Consider the following 21431-nt stretch of genomic DNA (forward strand, 5'->3'; position numbering starts at 1 on the left):
GGAAGAACAGTCAACAGGAGTCAAGAGACAAATAGCCATGGTATGGATCCCTGGATGGTCAGGGGGAATGAGATACACCAATTATGAATCAGCTCAACCTGCAGGAAATATACAGTTACCAGATGCTCTGTCAGTACCAGTTACCATTGGACCAGTAGTTCCCATATTTACCCCTGATGAGAGACAAAATGATAGTCACCAATATACAGGTGACAGGGAAGAGACAATATCAGGGGAAAACCTGACGCAAAAGGGAGCAGGTTTAGGACAGGTACCCGTGGCTTACAGTACCCCATTGCCTGCTACTGCAGATCCATCACGAATGGATAGTAGGTCAGAAAGGAGACCAACAGGAACCTTAGCAAATTCTAGGCCAGATCTCCGAATGTGGGTTCACCCAGTGAGAGAGTCAATGTTGCCAAGAGAAGAAAGGACGACAGCAGAGCCTTCCAGGATACTATGTGGGCCGCAGGGTGTATGCGTAGGTAATCACTGGAGGAGTAGGAGCTGGGATAGAGAAGATCATTTAACAGCAAAGAGGGAAGAAGGAGCAATACCGAGAAGAACACAGAGTTGAGATAGAGAAATGGTAGAAAGGGAAAGAAGTCAGAATGTGTTACAGAGCGCAATAAAAGCGCTAATGTTGGATGTAGTACGGTTGAAGGTGGATAATAGGTAAGTGGTAGAAGGGAATCTGCTTCTGGAAAGAATGGAGACAAATGACCCAAATGAATTGTTATTTGTAGCCAAAGACATTACAAGAAAGGCAAAGCGGGCTTATGATGCCCTATGGCAGTTAGCACAAAAGTATGATGTTGATTTGACAAAGACCAAGATGATGCAGGGTTCCTGCAAATTAAATTACACAGACAAGGATTTGGAGGAAAAACGCATTGTTGGGTTGAAAGCTCAGATTAGAGAACTGGTACTAGGCATGCGAGCTTGGAAAGCATTAGACAGATGGGAAGAGAGGTGGGCTAAAAAGAAAAGTGCTAAGACTGGAATAGGAACCTCCTCGCCTGAAGGGGGAGAGATAGAAACCACTGGGAATTTCCCTTTGAGACAAGTGCAGAATGGAGGGTATGTACATGTGCAATGGAGCAGAGGTGATTTGGCTGCGTTTACAAATGATTTTCCTCGGCTGAGGGAAAAACCTGCAGAATGGCACAAACATATAGACCAGTTTGTTAAGATTTAAATACTTTATTTGATAAAGTGGTCCCGGCAGATTTGTGGGCTGCATGCAAAATTGCTATTGAGTGGCCAACAGCAGAGCCACCTGGGGATTCTGTCACGTATGGTCCTTCACCTGATGTCATGAGGAAATATGAGCAAGTAATTACCTGGTTGCAGTCTAAGGTAGCACCGCAGATTGTGGATTGCCTTAAAATCGATTGTACGACTCAAGAGCCTAAGGAATCAGTGTATGATTACTATGAACGCTTGTTATTTGCTTTTAAACAGCATAGTTTATTGCATACTATTGATCAGAAGGATATGGGACAGTTTGTCTCCAAGTTTGTGTTAGGTTTGAAATCTGAGATTAGTCTGATGATACAACACCACCTGATATGTTGGCAGAATAAGTCGGTGGATGCGGTATGCTAAATATTGTATCAAGTGGAATCAGCACAAAAGATATTGCAAGATAAGGTGATGTTGGCTCAATTGAGGAGTGCAGACTACATGCAGGGGGTTGGAGGAGGCATGGGACGTGGTAGAGGAAGTGGCCGAGGTATGGGTCAGCAAATGGCAACTCCACCAGGTCAGGGGCGAGGAAGAGGCACGGAGATGAATACAAGTGAGTGGGTGGCACAGCAGAAAAAGGTGAATGCTTGTCATTATTGTCACAAGACGGGACATTGGAAGCGCGAGTGTCACTTGAATCCTGCTAATCAGATTCAATATGAGGGAGAGGGACACATGAGCGAGACTCTCCAGACAGTGACTAGACCTAAGTCTATGTATGGAGGGTGCGAGCTACAAATGCAGGTGCCACAGCCTCCTAGAATACCCATGTAGAATCAGACATATCAACAGATGCCGTACTTTGAAATACGAGACAGATATGAACAATTGCAGGGTTCTCTAGATTACCAGGGGGGGATGCAGTAAGAATGCTCTCTCGATACCATCTTGGAGGTAGGTCAGAGTGGGCCATTTGTGGATGTAAATGGATGTCCTGTTACCTTTCTGTTAGATACTGGAGCTGCACGTTCCACAGTAAGAAAGGATGTGGTTCCCAATCTATCACTTTCTGGACAATCAATACAAGTAGTGGGTGTCAGTAATCAGAGAATGACCAACCCCTTGACCAATGCATTACCTGTTAGAATAGGGCCATTTAAGGATAAACACCAATTTGTTGTATGTAATACCAGTCTGGTCTGTCTGTTGGGCCGTGATCTGTTGTGCAAATTAAATTGTAACATCTCATGCACTCCTAGAGGCGTGGAGTTGCAGACCTATGATGAGGATGCAGATTTTAAAATGGCCAATATGAGCATGTGTGCAGAAATATTTGTGGTTCTTAAAAAAGTAGAATTACCACATGATTTGAGAGATTCAGTTGATCCGCAAGTGTGGGATTTCACAGGTGAAGAGATAGGGTTGATCCGAGGTGTGGAACCTGTGAAGATACAGGTGAAACCGAATGCTGAGTTCCAACGAACCCCACACTACAAACTGTCTGCGGAGACAGTGGCCGGAATAACTCCTGTCATTGAGTCAATAATTGCACAAGGCATCCTAAAGGAGATACAAGGAAGTCCCTGTAATTCACCAATTATGGGACTGCAGAAGCCTAGCGGCAAGTATAGGATAGTACAAGATATGCGCCGGATTAATGAAAATGTGATTCCTTGTTGTCCTGTGGTACCGAATCCAGCCGTGATTCTCTTTCAAATACCATGTGAAGCGGAATGGTTTTCCGTCATTGATTTATGTCAAGCATTCTTTTCCATACCGTTACACGAAGATAGCCAGTTTTTATCTGCATTTCGGATGGGCGACCGTGTCTTAACATGGTGTACAATCCCACAAGGGTATACAGAAAGCCCCTTTAGCCAATGCCTGAAAAAGAATCTTGAAGGATTGTGATGCCTCAGAAATCAGTCCTGGTTCAATATATTGACGACCTCTTGGTCGCCTCAGAAAATGAGGATGTCTGCAGAATAGACACAGTGGCTTTGTTGAATCTTTGGCAGAGAATGGACACAAAGTGTCTCCAACCAAATTGCAATACTGTCTACCTGAGGTCCAGTATCTAGGACATCGCATTGAGAAAGGAAAGGGAAGAGTGTCACCAGATCGCATATAAGCGATCTTGCAAATGGGAACTCCGAAAACGCAAAAAGAAGTCCGCATGTTTTTGGGTATGGTCGGCTATTGTCGACAGTGGATCCCAAACTTTTCCTTACAAGGAAAGCCTCTGTTAAGGTTAACACGAAAAGACATTAGTGATCCGGTACCATGGGATGAAGAATGCTTGAGAGCCTTCCAAGAGTTGCGAGGAAGCATATGTCGTGCCCTTGCTCTTGGAATGGTAGACTATAATAAAGCATTTTCGCTCTTTTGCAATGAAAAGGAGGGATGTGCATTAGCGGTCCTTGTACAGACACATGGGGTGCCCGTAGACCAGTGGCCTATTTTTCAGCTACATTAGACCCAATAGCTTCTGCGTTGCCCGGATGTCTGAAATCCGTTTCTGCAACAGGTGTCAGCATTGAAAGATGCAAAAGCATCGTGATGGGTCATCCGTTAATTGTCTATGTGCCACATTCTGTGGAATTATTGATGACCCGTACAAAAACGCAATATCTCACAAACAAAAGATTGACCAAGTATGAACAAGTCATTTTAGCATCTGAAAATGTTACGTTGAGACGTTGTACCACTCTGAATCCTGCTACATTGTTGCCTATCCTCCAAGAAGATGGAGATGAAAATTGTGAAGAACATGACTGTCTAGATGTCACTGAACTATCTACCAAACCCAGACCTGACATTGTCGACGAACCTTTACCTTAATCTGATTTGATCCTCTTTGTTGATGGTTCATGTCTAAGAGACAATGAAGGGTACCTTAGAGCAGCGTTTGCTGTATGCACGATCACCGGAGTAGTAGAAGCTGCCTGTTTAAATAGAGAATTCTCTGCACAGGTAGCGAAAATCATTGCATTAATATGTGCCTGTACTATTTCACAAGGAGTTTGAGTAATGATCTATACGGACAGCCAATATCGGTTTGGTGTAGTTCATGATTTTGGTCAGCTGTGGTCTCAAAGAGTATTTTTAACATCCTCAGGATCTCTGATTCGCAATGTTGAATATGTGTGCCAACTATTGGACCCTTTACAGAAGCCCAAGGCTATAGCAGTCGTGAAATGCGCTGCACACGGAAAGGGAGAAGACTTTGTCACAAAGGGCAATAACTACGATGACAAAGTAGCTTGTTTTTGTGCTATACATGCATGTGTTTTTAATGGGCAATATACAGGAGAAGGCACAGAAGAGACCAAACTCAACATGATGTTAGCTATAGCTGATACATGGGACGAACTGAAACGATTACAAGAGGAAGTCTCAGAGGAAGAAGCTGCTTCATGGGTTAGAGCAGGTTGTGAAAAGAGAGATGATGGCATTTGGGTATCAACTGATAATAGAGCAATACTTCCTAACTGTTTGCTGAGCCCCATGGCAAGGCAGATTCACAGAGCAGTTCATCTGGGACGAGATGCCATGGTGCGAGTGTTTAGACAGACATGGTTTAAGCCACGCTTTTGTGTGATTGCTGAAGAAGTGTGTCATAGATGTGTTACGTGTCAGCAAATGAATGCAGGAAAAAGAACTGTAGTTATGATGAGTCACATTGGGAGATCAGGAGGTCCTTTTAACAGGATACATTCGGATTTCATTGAAATGCCAAGATTCAATAGGCTGAGATATTTTTTTTTTGTGGTGGTGTGCATCTTTTCACGCTGGGTTGAGGCTTATCCAACGCGACGATGTGATAGTCTCACGGTGGCAAAATTGCTATTGCGTCAACCCATCCCGAGGTACGGATTTCTGACTTCAGTGGAAACAGATAGAGGAACTCACTTCCTTAGCGAACTCATGAAACTGTTGTGTGCTGCTTTGAACATAGACCAGAGATTGCATTGCAGCTACAGACCGGAAGCTTCTGGTCTGGTGGAACAGGTGAATGGTACGATCAAAATGAGAGTGGCTAAGGTGTGCTCATTGACTGCATTGAAGTGGCCAGATGCTTTACCACTTGTCCTCATGAGTTTGCGTAGCACTCCTGATAGGAGGACAGGGCTATCTCCTCATGAAATACTGACAGGGAGAGCTATGAGATTGCCTATGGTACCAGCGACAGCCTTGATAAATATCACTGATGATATGGTGTTGGACTATTGTAAGGGACTGGCTGATGTGGTTAAGTCTGTGTCCATCCAGGTCGAAGCAACGACTGCATCCACCTCGAGAGATCTGCTGCATGATCTGAATCACGTAGATTGGGTTCTTGTACGCAAGCACGTGCGGAAGAGTTGTCTGGATGCTCGCTGGCGAGGACCATATCAGGTGATATTGGTCACGAATACAGCGGTGAAGTGTGGAGGGCTGCCACATTGGATACATGCTTCACATACCCGTAAGGTCCCGGAGCCGATAGAAGAAACACCCCTTTCCCAAGTTGCCCGAAGAACAGCTGACTCTGAAGATGTACAAAGAGAAACAGCACAAGGGGAAAGAGAACTGCCTGCGGAGAAGCCGACTCCGGAGCCCGAAATTGATGACATTGTCGAAATACCCTCTGAACCAGACCCGAGTGAACAGTTTGGCTTAGAAGGAGCAGACAAAGAGGAAGAGCAGAGAGCAAGTACCAGAGCAGAGAAGTGGCCAGCAAGAAAAGAAAGGCTATATATAAGACTTGCATCTGAGAAAAATCTTGCTCCAATTCCTGAAACGTCTGAATCCAAACAAAGTGAACAAGAAGATAATCCGGATGATCTAAGACGCTCAATGAGAAAAAGAACACCGTCTCAGAAGTACGCGTCTCCTGAGTGGACATATCTGGTTGCAGATGCAGAGACCGAGGAATTCCGGGAGACTGGGCACTGGAACAGTGAGCTACGGAGGGGACACCCTATTGATTGATATTCAGTTGTTAGTGCCGGGAGTGGAAGCTTTTGGAACCCTGACACTGCAAGTTACGAATCCACCCAGGTTGAGTGGATTGCGATTCTTAATCAAGTTGTTTTCCCTTCCTTTGGTCGACAGCTTACTGCTTTGGAATCGGGAGAGATTTGTGCTGAAATTTTGCAGATGGTTCTCCAAATACTTGGCTCAAACCACATTAGAGATGAAGCTTGACCTGTGATCTGATCAAAGAACTCATTAGGCCTTAGAAAGAAGATAACCTAGCCCCCAGCGAAAGAAGATTTAAAATTAGGGTCTTTCCAATAGAGAGAATAATTCAGGATTAGGGCTGACTACTTCTCTACAATAGGCTTAGCATTGATGGACTAAATTGGTAATGACCAAGTGAAGAAAGTAATAAGGACAGTATAATCTCAAACTAAAAGTATAGAAAAGAAAACAGAGACACTCAACGTTTCTTTGGTGTGTCCAATACGACAGTGGAAACATGGCTTCCGAAACATCTGGTTGAAAAGGAAAGTGTATTATCGGAACTCTAATAGCAATGTTGCTGCTTGCCATAATCGTGGTGATTGTCACATCTTTGAGTGGGTCTTCCAATGATGAAAAGAATGGGGAACAGCCTACCCGCACCCCACCTGATTCAAATGGAGATATAGAAGAAGGTCCATCCATGAAAGATAAGGAAATGATCAAGGAAACTAGTCGTAGATTGCATGTAGATTTGTCAAAGGGTGATTTCACGTTGAATACATATGCACGTTTGTTGTATGAGTATGTTGACACAATGGAAGCGAAAGACTGCTATGTGTGCATGCAATTACCAGCGTCAGTAGAGGAAGGCATACGATACCATCACTTGCCTGTGACTTACGGCAACACATGCAGTGTACTATTAAGTATGTTTTATAGCAAAGCTCATTTTGAGTATTGTTTCTCGAATTATGATGTAGTACTCTCTGAAGTTCCAGTCCTCAAATACATGAACAAATATGATTACTACAAGGCAGTAGAGCGTATGTCTAAGTATTTCGTGCCTACAGTCACTTTAGATACGTCTTATGCACACAGACACAATTTGACGTGCATGTTAACTGACATTGAAAAGAATTTTGTAGATCAAATAGAAGATCGACATAGGCAAACCTTGTTTTGACCAGATCCCAAGCATAAGGTATTGCCTTGGACCAAGGAAGAATTAGATCATAAGGCAAAAGGGAGTTCAGGACCCATAGCTTTAGACTTTCAGCAGAAAGGAAAGTTGTGCATTAGACATTCGTCCACATATTATGATAAGATATTCGTCGGTGAAAGTGATCGTGAACACGTGTTTTTGATTGAAGAGTCCATAAGAAAAGCACTATTGGATAAATTGGCCCTAGTGCCTAATGTTTATTTTGTATGTGGAAAGAATGCTTATGGGAAACTGCCCAAGAATTGGTATGGGACATGCTATTTAGCCTTAGTTTTTCCCAAGATATTCCATGTGGATGATTTATGGCCATTAGAACACAAAAGCTTTCATAGGGGAAAACGTGGTGTAAGTGCTGGAGAAATCATTGGTGATGTGTTTGGAGCTATGATACCTAGTCTAGGTGTGGTTTTGAACGATGTAAAGATTCGAAAGCTGGCAAAGATAGTGGATAAGCTCTCTGTGAATACAGCAGAAATCCTGCTATTAGTAGATGGTCTCGATAAGGGCTATGGTTCTTCAAAATCGTCTTGCTTTAGACTTCCTACTAGCAAAATCCGGAGGAGCCTGTAAACCTTTGAGAGTCCAACAGTGCTGCACTTGTATTCCTGACAATAGTCGGGATATAAGAAAATACATTGCTAATATCTCAGATATCTATCAAGAATTGAAGAATCTGGTTGCTGAGGGACTCTGGTATCACATTGGAAAGGGTTTTGGACAGGATAGTTTATAATCATATAATGTAACAGTACGTTGTTAAATTGTCCGACTTTCTAGGCCCAAGACTCTATTTGTTTTTGCACCTCTTTGGCTTCTTGAGAAATAAATAATGAAATGCATGTTGTTTTCAAAGAATAGCAATGTTCTCATCCTACTGTAGGTATTGGAATGTCAACTCGTTATTTTCAGATGGGAGAAGATACAAGGAATGCTTAGAAGACAGAAGGAAGCGAGAAGGGAGGATATTTTTCGTGTCTGGCTGCTCTGAGTATCAAGGTCACCACACCGAACACAGCCGTCCTAATTAAAAGGCGTGAACCTCCCCGGTTAGAAAAATTTGCAATGGAAAATTTTACCAGGATGAAGCAAGGAATCAAATCATATATTGTATGATGTGCAGGGACAGAGACCCCAGACTTCTTCTAGCTTTCGGAGAGAAGGGAGCATCTTAGAACTCGCTCTTAGCCTTAAGCATCTTAGCCCATTTAACGTGAGTACTTCTCAGGAAGTCAACATGTACTGACACCTTTGGGAATAGACGGAAGGGTATTAGATAGCATCTCCTCTTAGCATAGTGTAGGGACAGATTTGTTTTATTTCTGATGAAAAGAGACTTAGACTCTGCGACTATTTTGAGTTGTAGCTTAGTCCTCGAATATACCATTTTATTCCTGTTATGCCAAATTGCTTATATCCGTAGAATCGGCTCTGTATTGGCTTTCTTATATCTTTATATGCTAATCTTACGATGTGTGTACATCCTATTATTCTTGGCCTTATAATAAATTGACAAACATAAAGTCGGAGTCTGTGGTACTTTCAGGTATGATATAGTCATTGTGTTATGAATTGTTTTACCCCTCTAACACTGTTTAGTAGGTATATAAAAGATCCTGAGCGCTAATAGTAAGGAGAAAGACAGAGGTGCAACTTAGCGTAATCAGCGGCCAGTCATGAATTCCCAGAATAATGAAGCTATAAGAAGCTGTGTGATGTATAATGGGAGTGATACGCATTTAAATATGGTCACTCCACCTTTACAACCTGCTGATCTGCCAGTAGGTCTGCCAGAAGTTCTGATTAATTTATTGGACATTTCAATGAGTTAGTTACCATCTAAATACATATTTTTTGTAGTTTTTTCAGATTATTGTAGCAAACGTTGGGAGGTCGAGTTTTTATCAGAACCAGTTCTGGAGCTGTCTTTAGATTGTAGAAAAAAATATTCATGAGGGAAGATTTTCCTAAAGAAATTGTGTTGGGTAATGACATCCAATTTAAAAATGCTTTTGTAGGATGTATGAACTGTTCATTGTGTGCAGTGGGCTGTCAGAAACTGAACGGGTGGCCTAGAAGCTGTGAACAGTATGTTATGGTTTTACCATACCACACCGCACAGGGTTACAAGCAAGAACACACTTGAGGTTTTGAAGGGAAAGGATGTAATAATCTAAGCTGTGTGCTGCATAGTTGAAGAAGTGGCATCAGAAAATGGAACATAAAAAGGAAGTGGACAAAATTATTCGACCAAGGATAAAGGAACAGCAAAAGAAGCGGAAACTAGATTTTGATGCCTATTACAAAGTGAAAGAATGTGGTGTAAGAAGAAAAAGGAATGAATGAATACAGTTTAAGGACTTTGCTTGTGTGGTGAAAGGAAATTCTAGGTTTTACATCACTGGTTAGTTAGTAGATGGAATGTCATCATGGTGAAAGGGAATGAGGGGTTGAATGTGGGAGAAGTGGCAAAAGTTGTTCAAGACTCTTTTGTTGAAGATAGAATGAGGTCAGAAAGGAGTGGATAAGTGCGTGGAAGGCAAATGGAGATGCCTGTATGCCATAAGAGCTCAAGAGTGTGTAGAAAGCCAATAATATTTTGTACAGGATCATTTTATTATTTACTGTTAATCCTAGAGTTATTTAGACCTTTACACTTCTGTAAGGTATTTTCTGCTATTTTGTGTTTATTCTTTTTAGTATTCATTTTCTTAGATTTATTCTGGTTTTGGTATGTTTTCACAGAGATGTGTATTGTCTTTATGGAAACAGAGGTTGTGGTAATGTCGCTTTAAATGGAATGGCTGTCCCAGGCAATGTCCTTTATGAAATGTTATGTAGTGTAACTTGCCAGATACCTTCACAATTAGATCCTGGTGCTGCTGGAGAGTTGTGGTGAATAAAGTACACTCTTTCTATTGGAGTGCTGCTTTCATTTATCTCCAGTGAAGATTATCAGAAATACATGAGATGAGCAACAGGAGGTCAAAATTACTAGATCAAGTTTTTGCCCTTTTTCCTAAAGCCTGCCCTAAAAGTGAATAGAAAATTAGGACCTGATTTAAGTGTGGCATGAGGCCCATATCTACCAGTGGAGCATAGGTAATAACCTGCACTTCCCTACCATACTACTGCCGGACATATTTAGAGATCTCTACCTGCCTTGCGGAGGTCTCTCTGATTCTGAATACATTGAATATTTGCTGAGTTGCCGCCATGTTCCACGCAGCCGCTCAACAAACTTTCTTGTTTTCAAAAAACAAGCTGCCAAAGTGTGAGTTTGCTTCTGTGAAGAAACAACGTTTTACCCTGATGCCCTGGCAGTTGTCTGTTAGGGCATGAGGTTCATTATTCATTTTTTCTCTGTGGGACTAACAGACTTTTCCTGGTCATGCTAAAGACAAAAAAGTAAACTAGACCCTCATCTCTAGTTTGAGCGGGTAGTCTAATGTACACCGACTACCCTGAGTCTTTCAGGCTGTTGATGTAAGGTTTCTGTGGCAGAGCCAGCAGGGGTCCATGTTGGAAACATGATGGTCCACTTGACTCTAAATAGAGTGGGCGAAATGTCGGCATTTTGACAGACAGGCTCGTGGTAGAGTACCCTGTCCACCCAACTCTAAATCAGGCCTTTAGTCTACACTGTGGCTGTAGACCTTTAACTTTAGTGGTTCTGGTTAGAAAACAGTCTGATTCAAGCTCAGTCTCTGATCCAGACATTATCGATCCATTACCTAGGGTTCAGAATACTGAACAATCTAGATTTCCCATCAAGCAGAAGACTCCCAGTGGAGCCCTTTCTAGAGCTTTTCAAGTAATTGCAACAATTATAGGCAGCTCTTGACTCCTAGTGCTTCCTCCATTAGAAAGAATCTTGGCCCTTGCTTATCAATAGGGTTCATTTGTCTATGCTGCACATGTAAACTTTGCAGTTGCACTTGCCCCTTCACTGGGATCATCTTCTTGTAAGCAGCAAATAAATAAAATTCTGATTAGCTCTCAGGTTCTGGTCTCTCTCCAAAAAGAGTCCTATCTTTTTATATGCAGAGACTGTGCAGCCATAAATATACTACTAGTAAAATACGTTTTTGAAAAGCAAACAATTATAAACTAAGTTTACCTTAGTGAATCAGGCCCTTGGTGTCCAGATATGCTCTGATTGGCCACTATAAAGGGGAACCGTCGATCCTCATTGACTGGTCAGAACCTGAACAATATGATGTGGCAGCTATTACAGTACTCAGGGACATGGTTACTGTGTGTTAAAATGTATTTAAGAAAATATCTAAAGGGGCAGTGTAAGCACAGACTGACCCCAAGGGCATGTAGAGGGCGGGAGTGGGGGGTCTCAAAGGGACCTTCCCTTGATTGGCTGGCCTCAATATAGAAGACATGTTGTGGCAGCCATTGCAGGATCCTCTAGGGCATTGGACGAACCTTATTTGAAAATTTGAGAGAACATGTTTTCTCTCATGGTTTTCTCATAGAGGGTATTGAAGGTGCTCCAGAAGCTACAATGAAGGCATATTTTCTTAGAGTCACACTATCTCCCTCACCCATGTGAGAATAAAGTCTGACATTCTGAGGAAAACATGTACTTTCAAGAGCAGCAGCCTCTCAGTTGATTCTCTAGTGTTCCATTGCACCCTCCCATAGTATTCTAATGAACATCAAGGGCCAGATGTATCAACGTTACATTTTGCGAGTCTATAATAGCGAATTTTACCGATTCGCTATTATAGAGTCGCAAAATGCAATGTATGTAGGAATCTGCTAATATTTTGAGATTACTACACATTCCTTCTTTGCGAGTCGCAAATTGAGAGTCGCAAATAAGGAATGGCTTCTCATTCATTTCTATGAGCCAAGAGGCCCATAGGAATGAATGGGAATTGCGTGCACAATTTGCTAGTACCCAATAGTTCCAAAAGGACACCCTGTCGCACCCCTGAAATGTGCATGTGTGCACATGTGGTGCACACACATGCCCTAAGGGCATGTATGTGTGCCACATGGCACTTTGAAAAATGCTAAAAAGTGCATTTTTCAAGGTAATCGCAAATTGCCACCAACTTGAAGATGGTGGTAATTTGCGAGTCCTTACAGCTATATCGCAATTTGCGATGGGTACTAGAATAGCATTTAGGGAATCGCAAATTGCGATTCTCTAAATGCTTGCGCAAAATAGGGGATCGCAAATTTTGCGATTCCTTATTTTGCGAGTTGGGTTTTTCATTCCTACATTGCACACAGCTAAATTGCGATCGCAAACACTGACATTTTGCAAATTTCAGCGTTTGCGATTGCAATTTAGCTTGATATATCTGGCCCCTAGAACTCTAGCATTCTGTATTTATGGTAGAAGTGTGGGACACCTGAAGCCAACTTGATGGATTTGAAGCTGTAAAACCTAAAGCATTTCCTTTTAAATGTAACAAAATGAAGGGGTTCTTTCTGTCACAGACATTATGATTAATGCTCTTGTAAGCTAAAATGGGAATGAGCAGGTTGCAGGTCAGTGGCAGCATAACGACCACAGAGGGAAGGAGAGAGAGTGCAAGGGCACGCACACTGACAACAGAAGGTAAGGGTGAGGGGGCAGTAACAGCAAGCTGACCATGGATGACAGGCCAGAATGAACAGTGGCAATACAACAGACCACAGAGGGCAGTTTGGGAGGGGGGCAGAGACTTGCACATGCAGAATGGAAGGCAGGGTGAAAAGAGGGCAGAGGAAACAAGCTAACCACAGAGGGCAAGTCAGCATTGCAGGGGCACCGAGTTGACCGCAAATGGCAGGTGGGAGGGATCAAGGGCATGCAGATGGTGAACAGAGTGCAGGCGAGAGGGGGGCAGGAGCAGCAGGCTGACCACAGAGTGCAGGCCGGCATGGGCAGAGGCACTGCATCGGATCATAGAAGGCAGGAGGGAGAAAGCAGTAGCATGCAGAAGTTGAACAGGCAACAGGCAGGTGGGCAAGGGTCCAATGCAGCAATCTGACCAAGGAAGGCTGGCTGCTGTGGATTGTCTACCCACGTGGGGTGGGCCTGGGCCTACCACCCACTGTGCATGCCTGAAGGGTACTTGGGTGTTGGCTGAAAACGATTTATTAAAAAAAAAGAAATATAATGAAAAAACATTGTTAAAGAGACATTATAGTTAGGTATGGCAAAGTAATCTTCCCTTTCATTAAAAAAAAAAACAGAAATTCACTGAAAAGACCAAAGGTTAAAGTGATGGTATTATACTTAAGTGTTGAAACGGGTTAAAAACTAACATTTATAAACCTCTGAAATTTGCCAGTTGGAGTTCAGTGAATTAACTACAATTTGCTGCCCTGCCATGCACTGCTTATGACTCCACATATTACATCACTTATGACTTTTTAATTAACATCATTGATGACATCACTGATCATATCTCAAATGACAATTGATTACATCACTGATAACATCATCCAATGCATGTAACAGTTTGCTATCCACTTTTTATACTGGAAGGTATTGTAAATGTGCACTGTAAATTACTCACAAGTGCAAGTTACCGGTTTGAATTGCCCCGCTATTGTCTCTGCAGACATTTAATCCGCTCAGCAAAATATTAAACCTTGAATATTGTTCAAAAGGTTGTTCGATTATTATTTTCCTTAACAATACGTACCTCATCTGACATAGCATGTTAATCCAACTACTTCACATCTATGCATACCCACTGATGAGGCATGCACAACCAGGTCCTATGCACAACCCTCAATTGTTGTAAAACTATCTTACATATATTCCTGAAATGAACATAATGGCGTTCACCATTAGGCTAACACTTATAGTTATACTGCAACTTGAAAATTTTACATATGAGATACCCATACATTATACATTCTTCAACAATTCATAACATTTCATCATTTTCACTGAACCACTGGGAATAAATATCTGCACCGTATAAATTTCCAGTCTATTTAGAAATTGTCAATAGCACTACATGACAACTCTTTAATGTCAGCATCTACAGTGAAATCTACAGGTGAATAATATATTTTAAGGACAAGCTTTAGTTTTTCTCACATATTTTGGCAACAGAACTTTGATTTATGCTGCAACCCATTTGTAACATACGTCTTCTTCTCACACTATTTGTGCTCAGTCTCTACCTTGTTTAAATGAAATACTGCTTGCACTTAAGATTTTGATGGTAGTCAAACTGCGCAACATATAACTTTTACTATAGTATATACGACTTGTTTCCAGCACTGCACTATTTCTACTTTACACATGTACATATAATCAGTCTAAACTATATATGTTTGTCAGTCCTTTACTACCTACTTTGTTTTCTAAAATGATCTAGGGGTTTATAAAGTAATTTGAGGAGTAGTAGCTGTAGCTTGGATGATGCAATCAGAGATGTCATCAGTGATGCCATTTAAGAACTCATGAGTGATGTAATATGTGAACCATAAGCAGTGCATCGCAGAGTGCAAGTTATAATTAGTTCATTGAATATAACCAGCAAATTACATTTTTTGTGGTTAATAAACGTTAGGTTTTAACCCATTTCAACATCATATATAGATGTTCACTGATTCACTGGAAAAACTGTGTTAAGGGAACTTATAGTTAAGTTTACTGGTATTTCAAAATCACTGAAATTGACACTTTTGTTTAACCGCACCATTGGAACCATAATGCATCCCATATCATCCTTCAATAAGGTACATTTATATTTATACATATTAAAGAAGAACTTTAATCCTCCAATGTTGAGGGGACTTCCTCACCTGAGCTTACCTCACCAGAACCTACTAGCTTTTTCACAAAAGCATGGGCCCCTCATTGATGGCCAATGGGATAAGCAATCTGTCCTGTTCAATCAGGATTACATGCACCTGGACAGAATGGAACCTGTACAATGCAACCTTCTAGTCAACACAAAACACCTACATGTAAAAAAACACATTAACATATGCTTCGAAAGGCAATTATTTTAATCAGTGCTATGTGTTTTTCATTTCTACAGCCACATCAAGTGTTATTAGCAGATGTTTACATTGGGAACACAGAGACAGTGCTACATAAAGACGAAGACAGGTGTGTAGTAATTGCCTTATTTGTTTGAATGTGATGTTCTTGTTGAAATATAAAATCCCTTCTTCCAGAGTCAACATAATTGGAAGTTATCAGCTTTGATTTAACAGTCCATAATTGGGCTTGAAGACCAAGCGCCATAGAGTACAATAATATCTTCGAATATTTTAGTTGTTGAGAGTGAGGAATGTTTCCTTGCCCTTGAAGCCTTGTTGGTGGCTCACTGATTCAAAAGTGCTTATAACTGTGGAAGTGCTTCTGAAGTGTGCTAATGAGAAATAAGATAATTGTTCGGCCCTTTCTATAAGTTAGGCAAGTGGCCCCAGCATGGAAGTCAATATGCTGTGAAGATGTTGTGCAGCATGAGTAGAAATCATGAAATGCACAAGAGACAGAAAGGATATTTTTAAAAGTATGCATAGCTTCTATAGGAAGCCTCTGTCATTTACACCAGATTCTAAATCTGGTAATTCACTGCTATGACATAGCAACAGTTGATATGAAAACTCGGGGGGCGTGGCCAGCCGGGCAACATGGCGGACGCGAGCGACTGAGGCTCCGACCGTTACCTCCCGGACATCCTGTAAATTATCCTGTGGAGGGAGCAGATCGTGGTCGCTGGAAGCGGACCCGACGCGGGGCAGCGTGGAGCGGCTGAGGCGGCCCCGAGAGCGGCAACTGAGGGGCGCTGTGACCCAGCGGAGCTCGAGAGGCGAGGGGGCGCGCGGCGGCCTGTGAGGCGGGGCCTGCACCGGAGGCAGCAGCTCTCAGCCTCCAAGGGTCCACAGCCGCCAGGGGACCAACTTCGCTGCCAGCGCCGTCTCGCAGCGTCCCCGCGCTGCGAGACGGCGCTGGCAGCGAAGTTGGTCCCCTGGCGGCTGTGGACCCTTGGAGGCTGAGAGCTGCTGCCTCCGGTGATCGCGACTGGTGGGGGCCCTGGCGAGTGCTGAGGAGCTGCGGTCACGTGGGGCGGAGCGAGGTGCCCGGACCCTGCGGGCCGCGAGATCACCACGCATCGCAGGCAGAGGCGACGGACTGCGGGGAGCTGACCGCCCGGCGGGGCCAGTGCACAGGGGAGCCACGAGACCCGAGTGGCGAGCCGAGAGGGGCTGGGCTGGGCGCCTACAGCGGTGAGTCCAGAGGCCGGAGTGCGTGGGAGCAGGCGGCGTGCAGCGGAAGGTCCCGAGCTGAAGGGGCCTACACGGCGGAGTCTACGCTGGGGCGGCTGGGGGAGGACAGTCGCCGCGCGGGAGGACCCAGAGGCAGCGGAGCGGACATTGAGGCCTGGGGCTGACGCCCTCCCACGAGTGGCGCCGCACGGAGAGCGACCGGAGTGGTGGGCGGCGCGCTGGCCATAGAGGGGGCAGCACGGAGCGCTACTTTGAAGAGGTGAGACGCCCACGCCCGGGGCACTGAACGCTGAGCCGCCGGGAGAGTGGCCCCGGCTGTGGGACTGGCCCGTGCACTGAGAGGGGCCAGCAGGGACCTTGACTGACCGACGACTCCTTAGAGCGCTGGTGAGGAGGTGTGGAGCCCTGAGGGGGGCCGGTTGCCGTTTGGGGCTGTGACGGGGCCCCTGATCCTTCCCCCCCCGCTGACTTAGACCTGGTGGCTGGGCCCCGGGACTGACTTGGTGCCGGCGCAGCCTGGAGGGCCTGCGGCGGGTCGCGTGCTTGGCAACGACCTGTGAATGCCGACCGCTCAACAATACGCGATGGGCCGGGTACGAGACAAGACGCAGCTGGGTCAGCTGCGGGCCGGGACTACGCACCCCGCGCAGAGTCGTCCGGGGGGAGACGCGGAGTCGCAGGCGGCGGCCCTCTCGACCAAGATGGACACCATGCTGGCGGCAGTGGAGAGGCTCGGCGCCACCCTGGACCAGACGCGGGCGTCCCTGGAAACGAGGATAGACAAGGTCACGTCTGACTTCACCCTCCTCCATGCTGACCACCGCAAGCTGGCCGAGAGAGTGGAGTCACACGGCCAGGCGCTCAAAGAACTACAGCCTACCGCGCGGAGCCATGGCGCGGCGTTGCAGGATGTACTGGACCGGGTTCACGCCCTCGAGGACAGGGTCGACGAGGCGGAAGGACGCTCGAGGCGCAACAACATTCGCGTGGTGGGTCTCCCGGAGGGAGTGGAGGGCAGGCACCCAGAGCAATACGTTGAGACCTGGCTGAGAGGCCTCCTGCCCCAGGGGGTGCTGTCTCAACACTTCGTGGTGGAAAGGGCGCACAGAGTGCCGGCGCAGAGACCCCGACCGGGGGCCCGACCCCGACCGTTCCTCTTCAAGCTCCTCAACTACCGGGACAGGGACGCGATCCTCGGCGAAACTCGAAGAACTGGTGACCCGACCGTGGGCAGTAGCCGAGTCATGCTCTTTCCTGACTATACAGCAGCCGTCCAGCGGCGACGCAGTAATTATATGGCGGTGAAGCGCCAGCTGCGAGAGTTGGCTCTCCCTTACTCCCTGCTGTTCCCGGCCCGCCTACGAGTAGTGGCAAAAGAAGGGACACGCTTCTTCGACTCCCCGGACGACGTGTGGGACTGGCTGGAGGAGTCGGGACAATGGACGGGGGCGAGACCTGCTGGCTCGGAGGTCGTCGACCGCCCGGGGAGGCGATCCAGGAGACGAGGGCGCCGAGGGGCGCGGCGAGAGGCGCAGCTGGGACCAGTGGCACCTAGCCCGGAGAGGATCCGGATGGAGCGGCGGGGAGCGCTGGAGGCAGTGGCGACACTTGGGACGCCGCCCGCTGGTGACCGCCTGGACGCCTGCACGCCCGCAGGGGCGGGAGCGAGTGGGGCGTCGTCCCCGTCCACAGTGGTCTCGGAGGACTTGCTCCTGCCAGTGGTGACCCCGCAGACGGCGGACCTAATTGCGTGACCAGTTGGCGAACTGCCGAAGGTTTGATAACAGTTGCGGGCAATGCACTGGGGTCACGTGGCGGCCTTGGGACTGTACTGGTCGGATCCGGGACCCTGGACCCACTAGGGGGGGCAGAGGGTCTAGAACTGGAAGAGCCTGGCCCTACGGGGGTGGGGCTGGGTGATATATGTGCGTCCCCTACTATTGCAGCTGTGGCAGCCTCCCGCGGGGTACTCGCATTGGACCTGCACGACGGTTCAGCTCTGGACCTGATTCTGCTCCTTATTCTTTCAGTTAGGATAGGGGAGGGGTATGGGTCCCAGAGGTTGTTACGATTGCACGAACCCCATTTGTTCTCACACAACAATAGCCTAATTTTACTTGGCGTTCTAGAGGTTTGGACGGATGCCCCGTTGGGAATACGCCCTGAGTGTTATATTGTTCATGTTGGTTCTATTGTTTATCTGGCAGCGCGCTACTATGCTCCCCCCCGGCTGCGGTCCCCCCCTCTCCCTGGTGGGGGCGTCCTGGCCCCAGTCCGGCTTGCTCATCTCGACTTGTAATGACACACACTAATATTGTGACCTGGAACATACGGGGCATGCACACGCCGTCCAAGCGCTACGCCATCTTCTCCTATCTGCAGCGACACTCAGTCGGGATTGCTCTCCTACAGGAGACGCACATGTCCTCGACGGAATTGGGCAGGCTTTCTCGGCGCTGGAGGGGACACACGTACGGCACTGTTTATTCGGCGCACGCGCGGGGCACGCTCATCTGGGTGCGAGCAGGAGTTCCTTTTGTCTGCACGGAGGTGGTAGTGGACCGGGAGGGGAGGTACACCTTGGTGCGGGGGAAGCTGAACGGCCAAGAGCTGTTGCTAGGCTCGCTGTATGCGCCCAACGTGGATCAGGCCTCTTTCTTGACGCGATTGACGCAGCTCCTACACCCTTATGCTGGGCTCCCCTGGCTGCTGGGAGGAGATTTTAACATGGTGCTAGACGTCCAGTTGGACCGCTCCTTCCCGCCCCTCCGCGCCACGGCGGTGGAATCTAACGCCCGGGCGCTGGGGGATTGGCTCACGCACTGGTCGCTGCAGGACTTGTGGCGCACACTTCACCCGACGGACAGACTGTACTCCTACTACTCGGCGGTCCATGATCTCCATGTGCGGCTGGACAGGGTGGTGGGGACCCAGTCGTTGCTCCCGCTTATCGAACAGTCGGAATATCTGGGGCGGACGCATTCCGACCACAACCCCCTATGGCTCCGGATCTGCTGGGTGGCGGACCGCCCGCCGGTGCCCACCTGGCGACTTCAGCCGAGCGCCCTGGAGGACCCGGAGTTCCGCTCCTCCCTTGGTACGGCCTTCCTGGCCTACTTTGAGGCTAACGAGGGGACGGCGAGCAGTGCCTTGGTGGAGTGGGACGCCCATAAGGTGGCCACCCGTGGGCACTGCCTGGGGGCCCAGTGGAACATACGAAAGGCCCTGTCGGACTCCCTAGTGCGCCTCGAAAACGACCTCCTGCAATACGAGAGGGAAGGAGAAGGAGGGGGCAGGCACTCGCGCAGCCTGGAGGATCTCCGCGGGCAACACGCGGAGCTCCTGGAGCGGCTCCGTTGCCATAATTATGCGGCGCACACCGCCAGAACACACGCCAGGGCGGATAGAGCGGGCCGCCTGCTGGCCTGGATCGTCCGGCAGGAGGATCGCAGGACCCCGATCGGAGCAATCCGTGGGGAGGATGGAGTGTTGGTACACACACAGCGGGAAATACACCGGGCCTTCGTAGGCCATTACAAACGTTTGTACGCGGCTCAAGGGACGGGCCCCCGGCACCTTCTCGGGGAGTTTCTCGCTTCCATACACCTGCCCGTAGCTACCAGGGCGCATAACGTGGCACTCAGTGGCCCCCTTTCCCTAGAGGAAATCGGGGAGGCGATCCAATCGTTAGCGACGGGCAAAACTCCGGGGCCGGACGGATTTCCCGCGGAGTACTATAAGGCATACCGCGAGACCCTGGTGCCGCTGCTGCGCGAACTTTACAGCAAATCGCTGGAAGAGGGGTCGCTCCCACCCTCCATGCGGGAGGCGTTCTTAGTCTCCCTACCTAAGCCGGATCGCGATCCCACGGCCCTGGGCTCCTACCGCCCCCTGGCGATGCTTAACGTTGACTACAAGATACTGGCGAAGGCCCTGGCGGAGCGGTTAGCGCCGGTGGTCCCGCACCTAGTGCACCCTGACCAGAATGGGTTTGTCCCAGCGAGGTCCACGTCGCTCAATCTCAGACGATACTTTCGGGTGGCCGGTGAGGCAGTGCACAGATGGCCCAGAGCAGGGTGCCTCCTCCTTGACTTGGAGAAGGCGTTTGACTGCCTGGAGTGGGGATACCTGTCCACGGTGCTGTTGCAGTACGGACTGGACGGAGACTTCCTCCGGATGATTGATCTACTTTACAGGAACCCCACGGTCCGTGTTCGGTTGGGCCCTCACGTCTCGGAGGCGGTGCCGGTGGGCCGGGGCACCAGACAGGGATGTCCCTTGTCCCCGCTGCTGTTCGCCCTAGCGATGGAGCCCCTAGCGGAGGCTCTGCGGACGACCCTGGGCGATGGGATACCACTGGGAGACGCGGTTCACCAGGTGTCGCTTTATGCGGACGATCTGCTGGTGTACGTCAGAGACGTAGGTAGCATGCCGGAGCGCCTGGCCCCACTACTGCGGTCATTTGCCACTATTTCGGGGCTTCGCGTAAACGCGGGTAAATCTTGTCTATATGCTTTTAGCGAGGAGACTGCGGACCCGGGTTACAGCCTGAATGGCACGCCGGTGCAGTGGAGGGGCAGTACCTTCCGTTACCTGGGGATACACATTTACCGATGCCCAGTTGACTTGTTTGATGGCAACTTGGGGAGGGCGGTCACGGCGCTTGGGTCGCAGGTGGCCTTCTGGAATACGCTTCCGCTAACCACCACGGGCAGGGTGGCGCTCGCCAAAATGGTCATGCTCCCCCGTCTACTATACTACTTTGTCAACCTGCCACTATACGTTCCGCCCGCCTTCTTTGGCAGGCTCAACCGGATGCTGCGGGACTTTGTCTGGGGTAACGCCAGGCACAGATTGGCGC

At 47.5% G+C, this 21431-nt stretch overlaps 1 protein-coding gene across 1 annotated transcript in view; it reads left to right on the forward strand.

Annotated features, from left to right (window-relative positions):
- Window positions 1-21431, forward strand: part of LOC146775937 (uncharacterized) — a 1457164-nt gene that overhangs the window by 1381330 nt on the left and 54403 nt on the right. Inside the window, exon 20 of the mRNA XM_085639461.1 lies at window positions 15373-15443. Within this exon, the coding sequence (XP_085495587.1) occupies window positions 15373-15443 (71 nt within the window). The remainder of the gene's footprint in view (window positions 1-15372; window positions 15444-21431) is intronic.

This window comes from Triturus cristatus, chromosome 12 (genome assembly GCF_964204655.1).
Source record: "Triturus cristatus chromosome 12, aTriCri1.1, whole genome shotgun sequence".
NCBI lineage: Eukaryota > Metazoa > Chordata > Amphibia > Caudata > Salamandridae > Triturus > Triturus cristatus.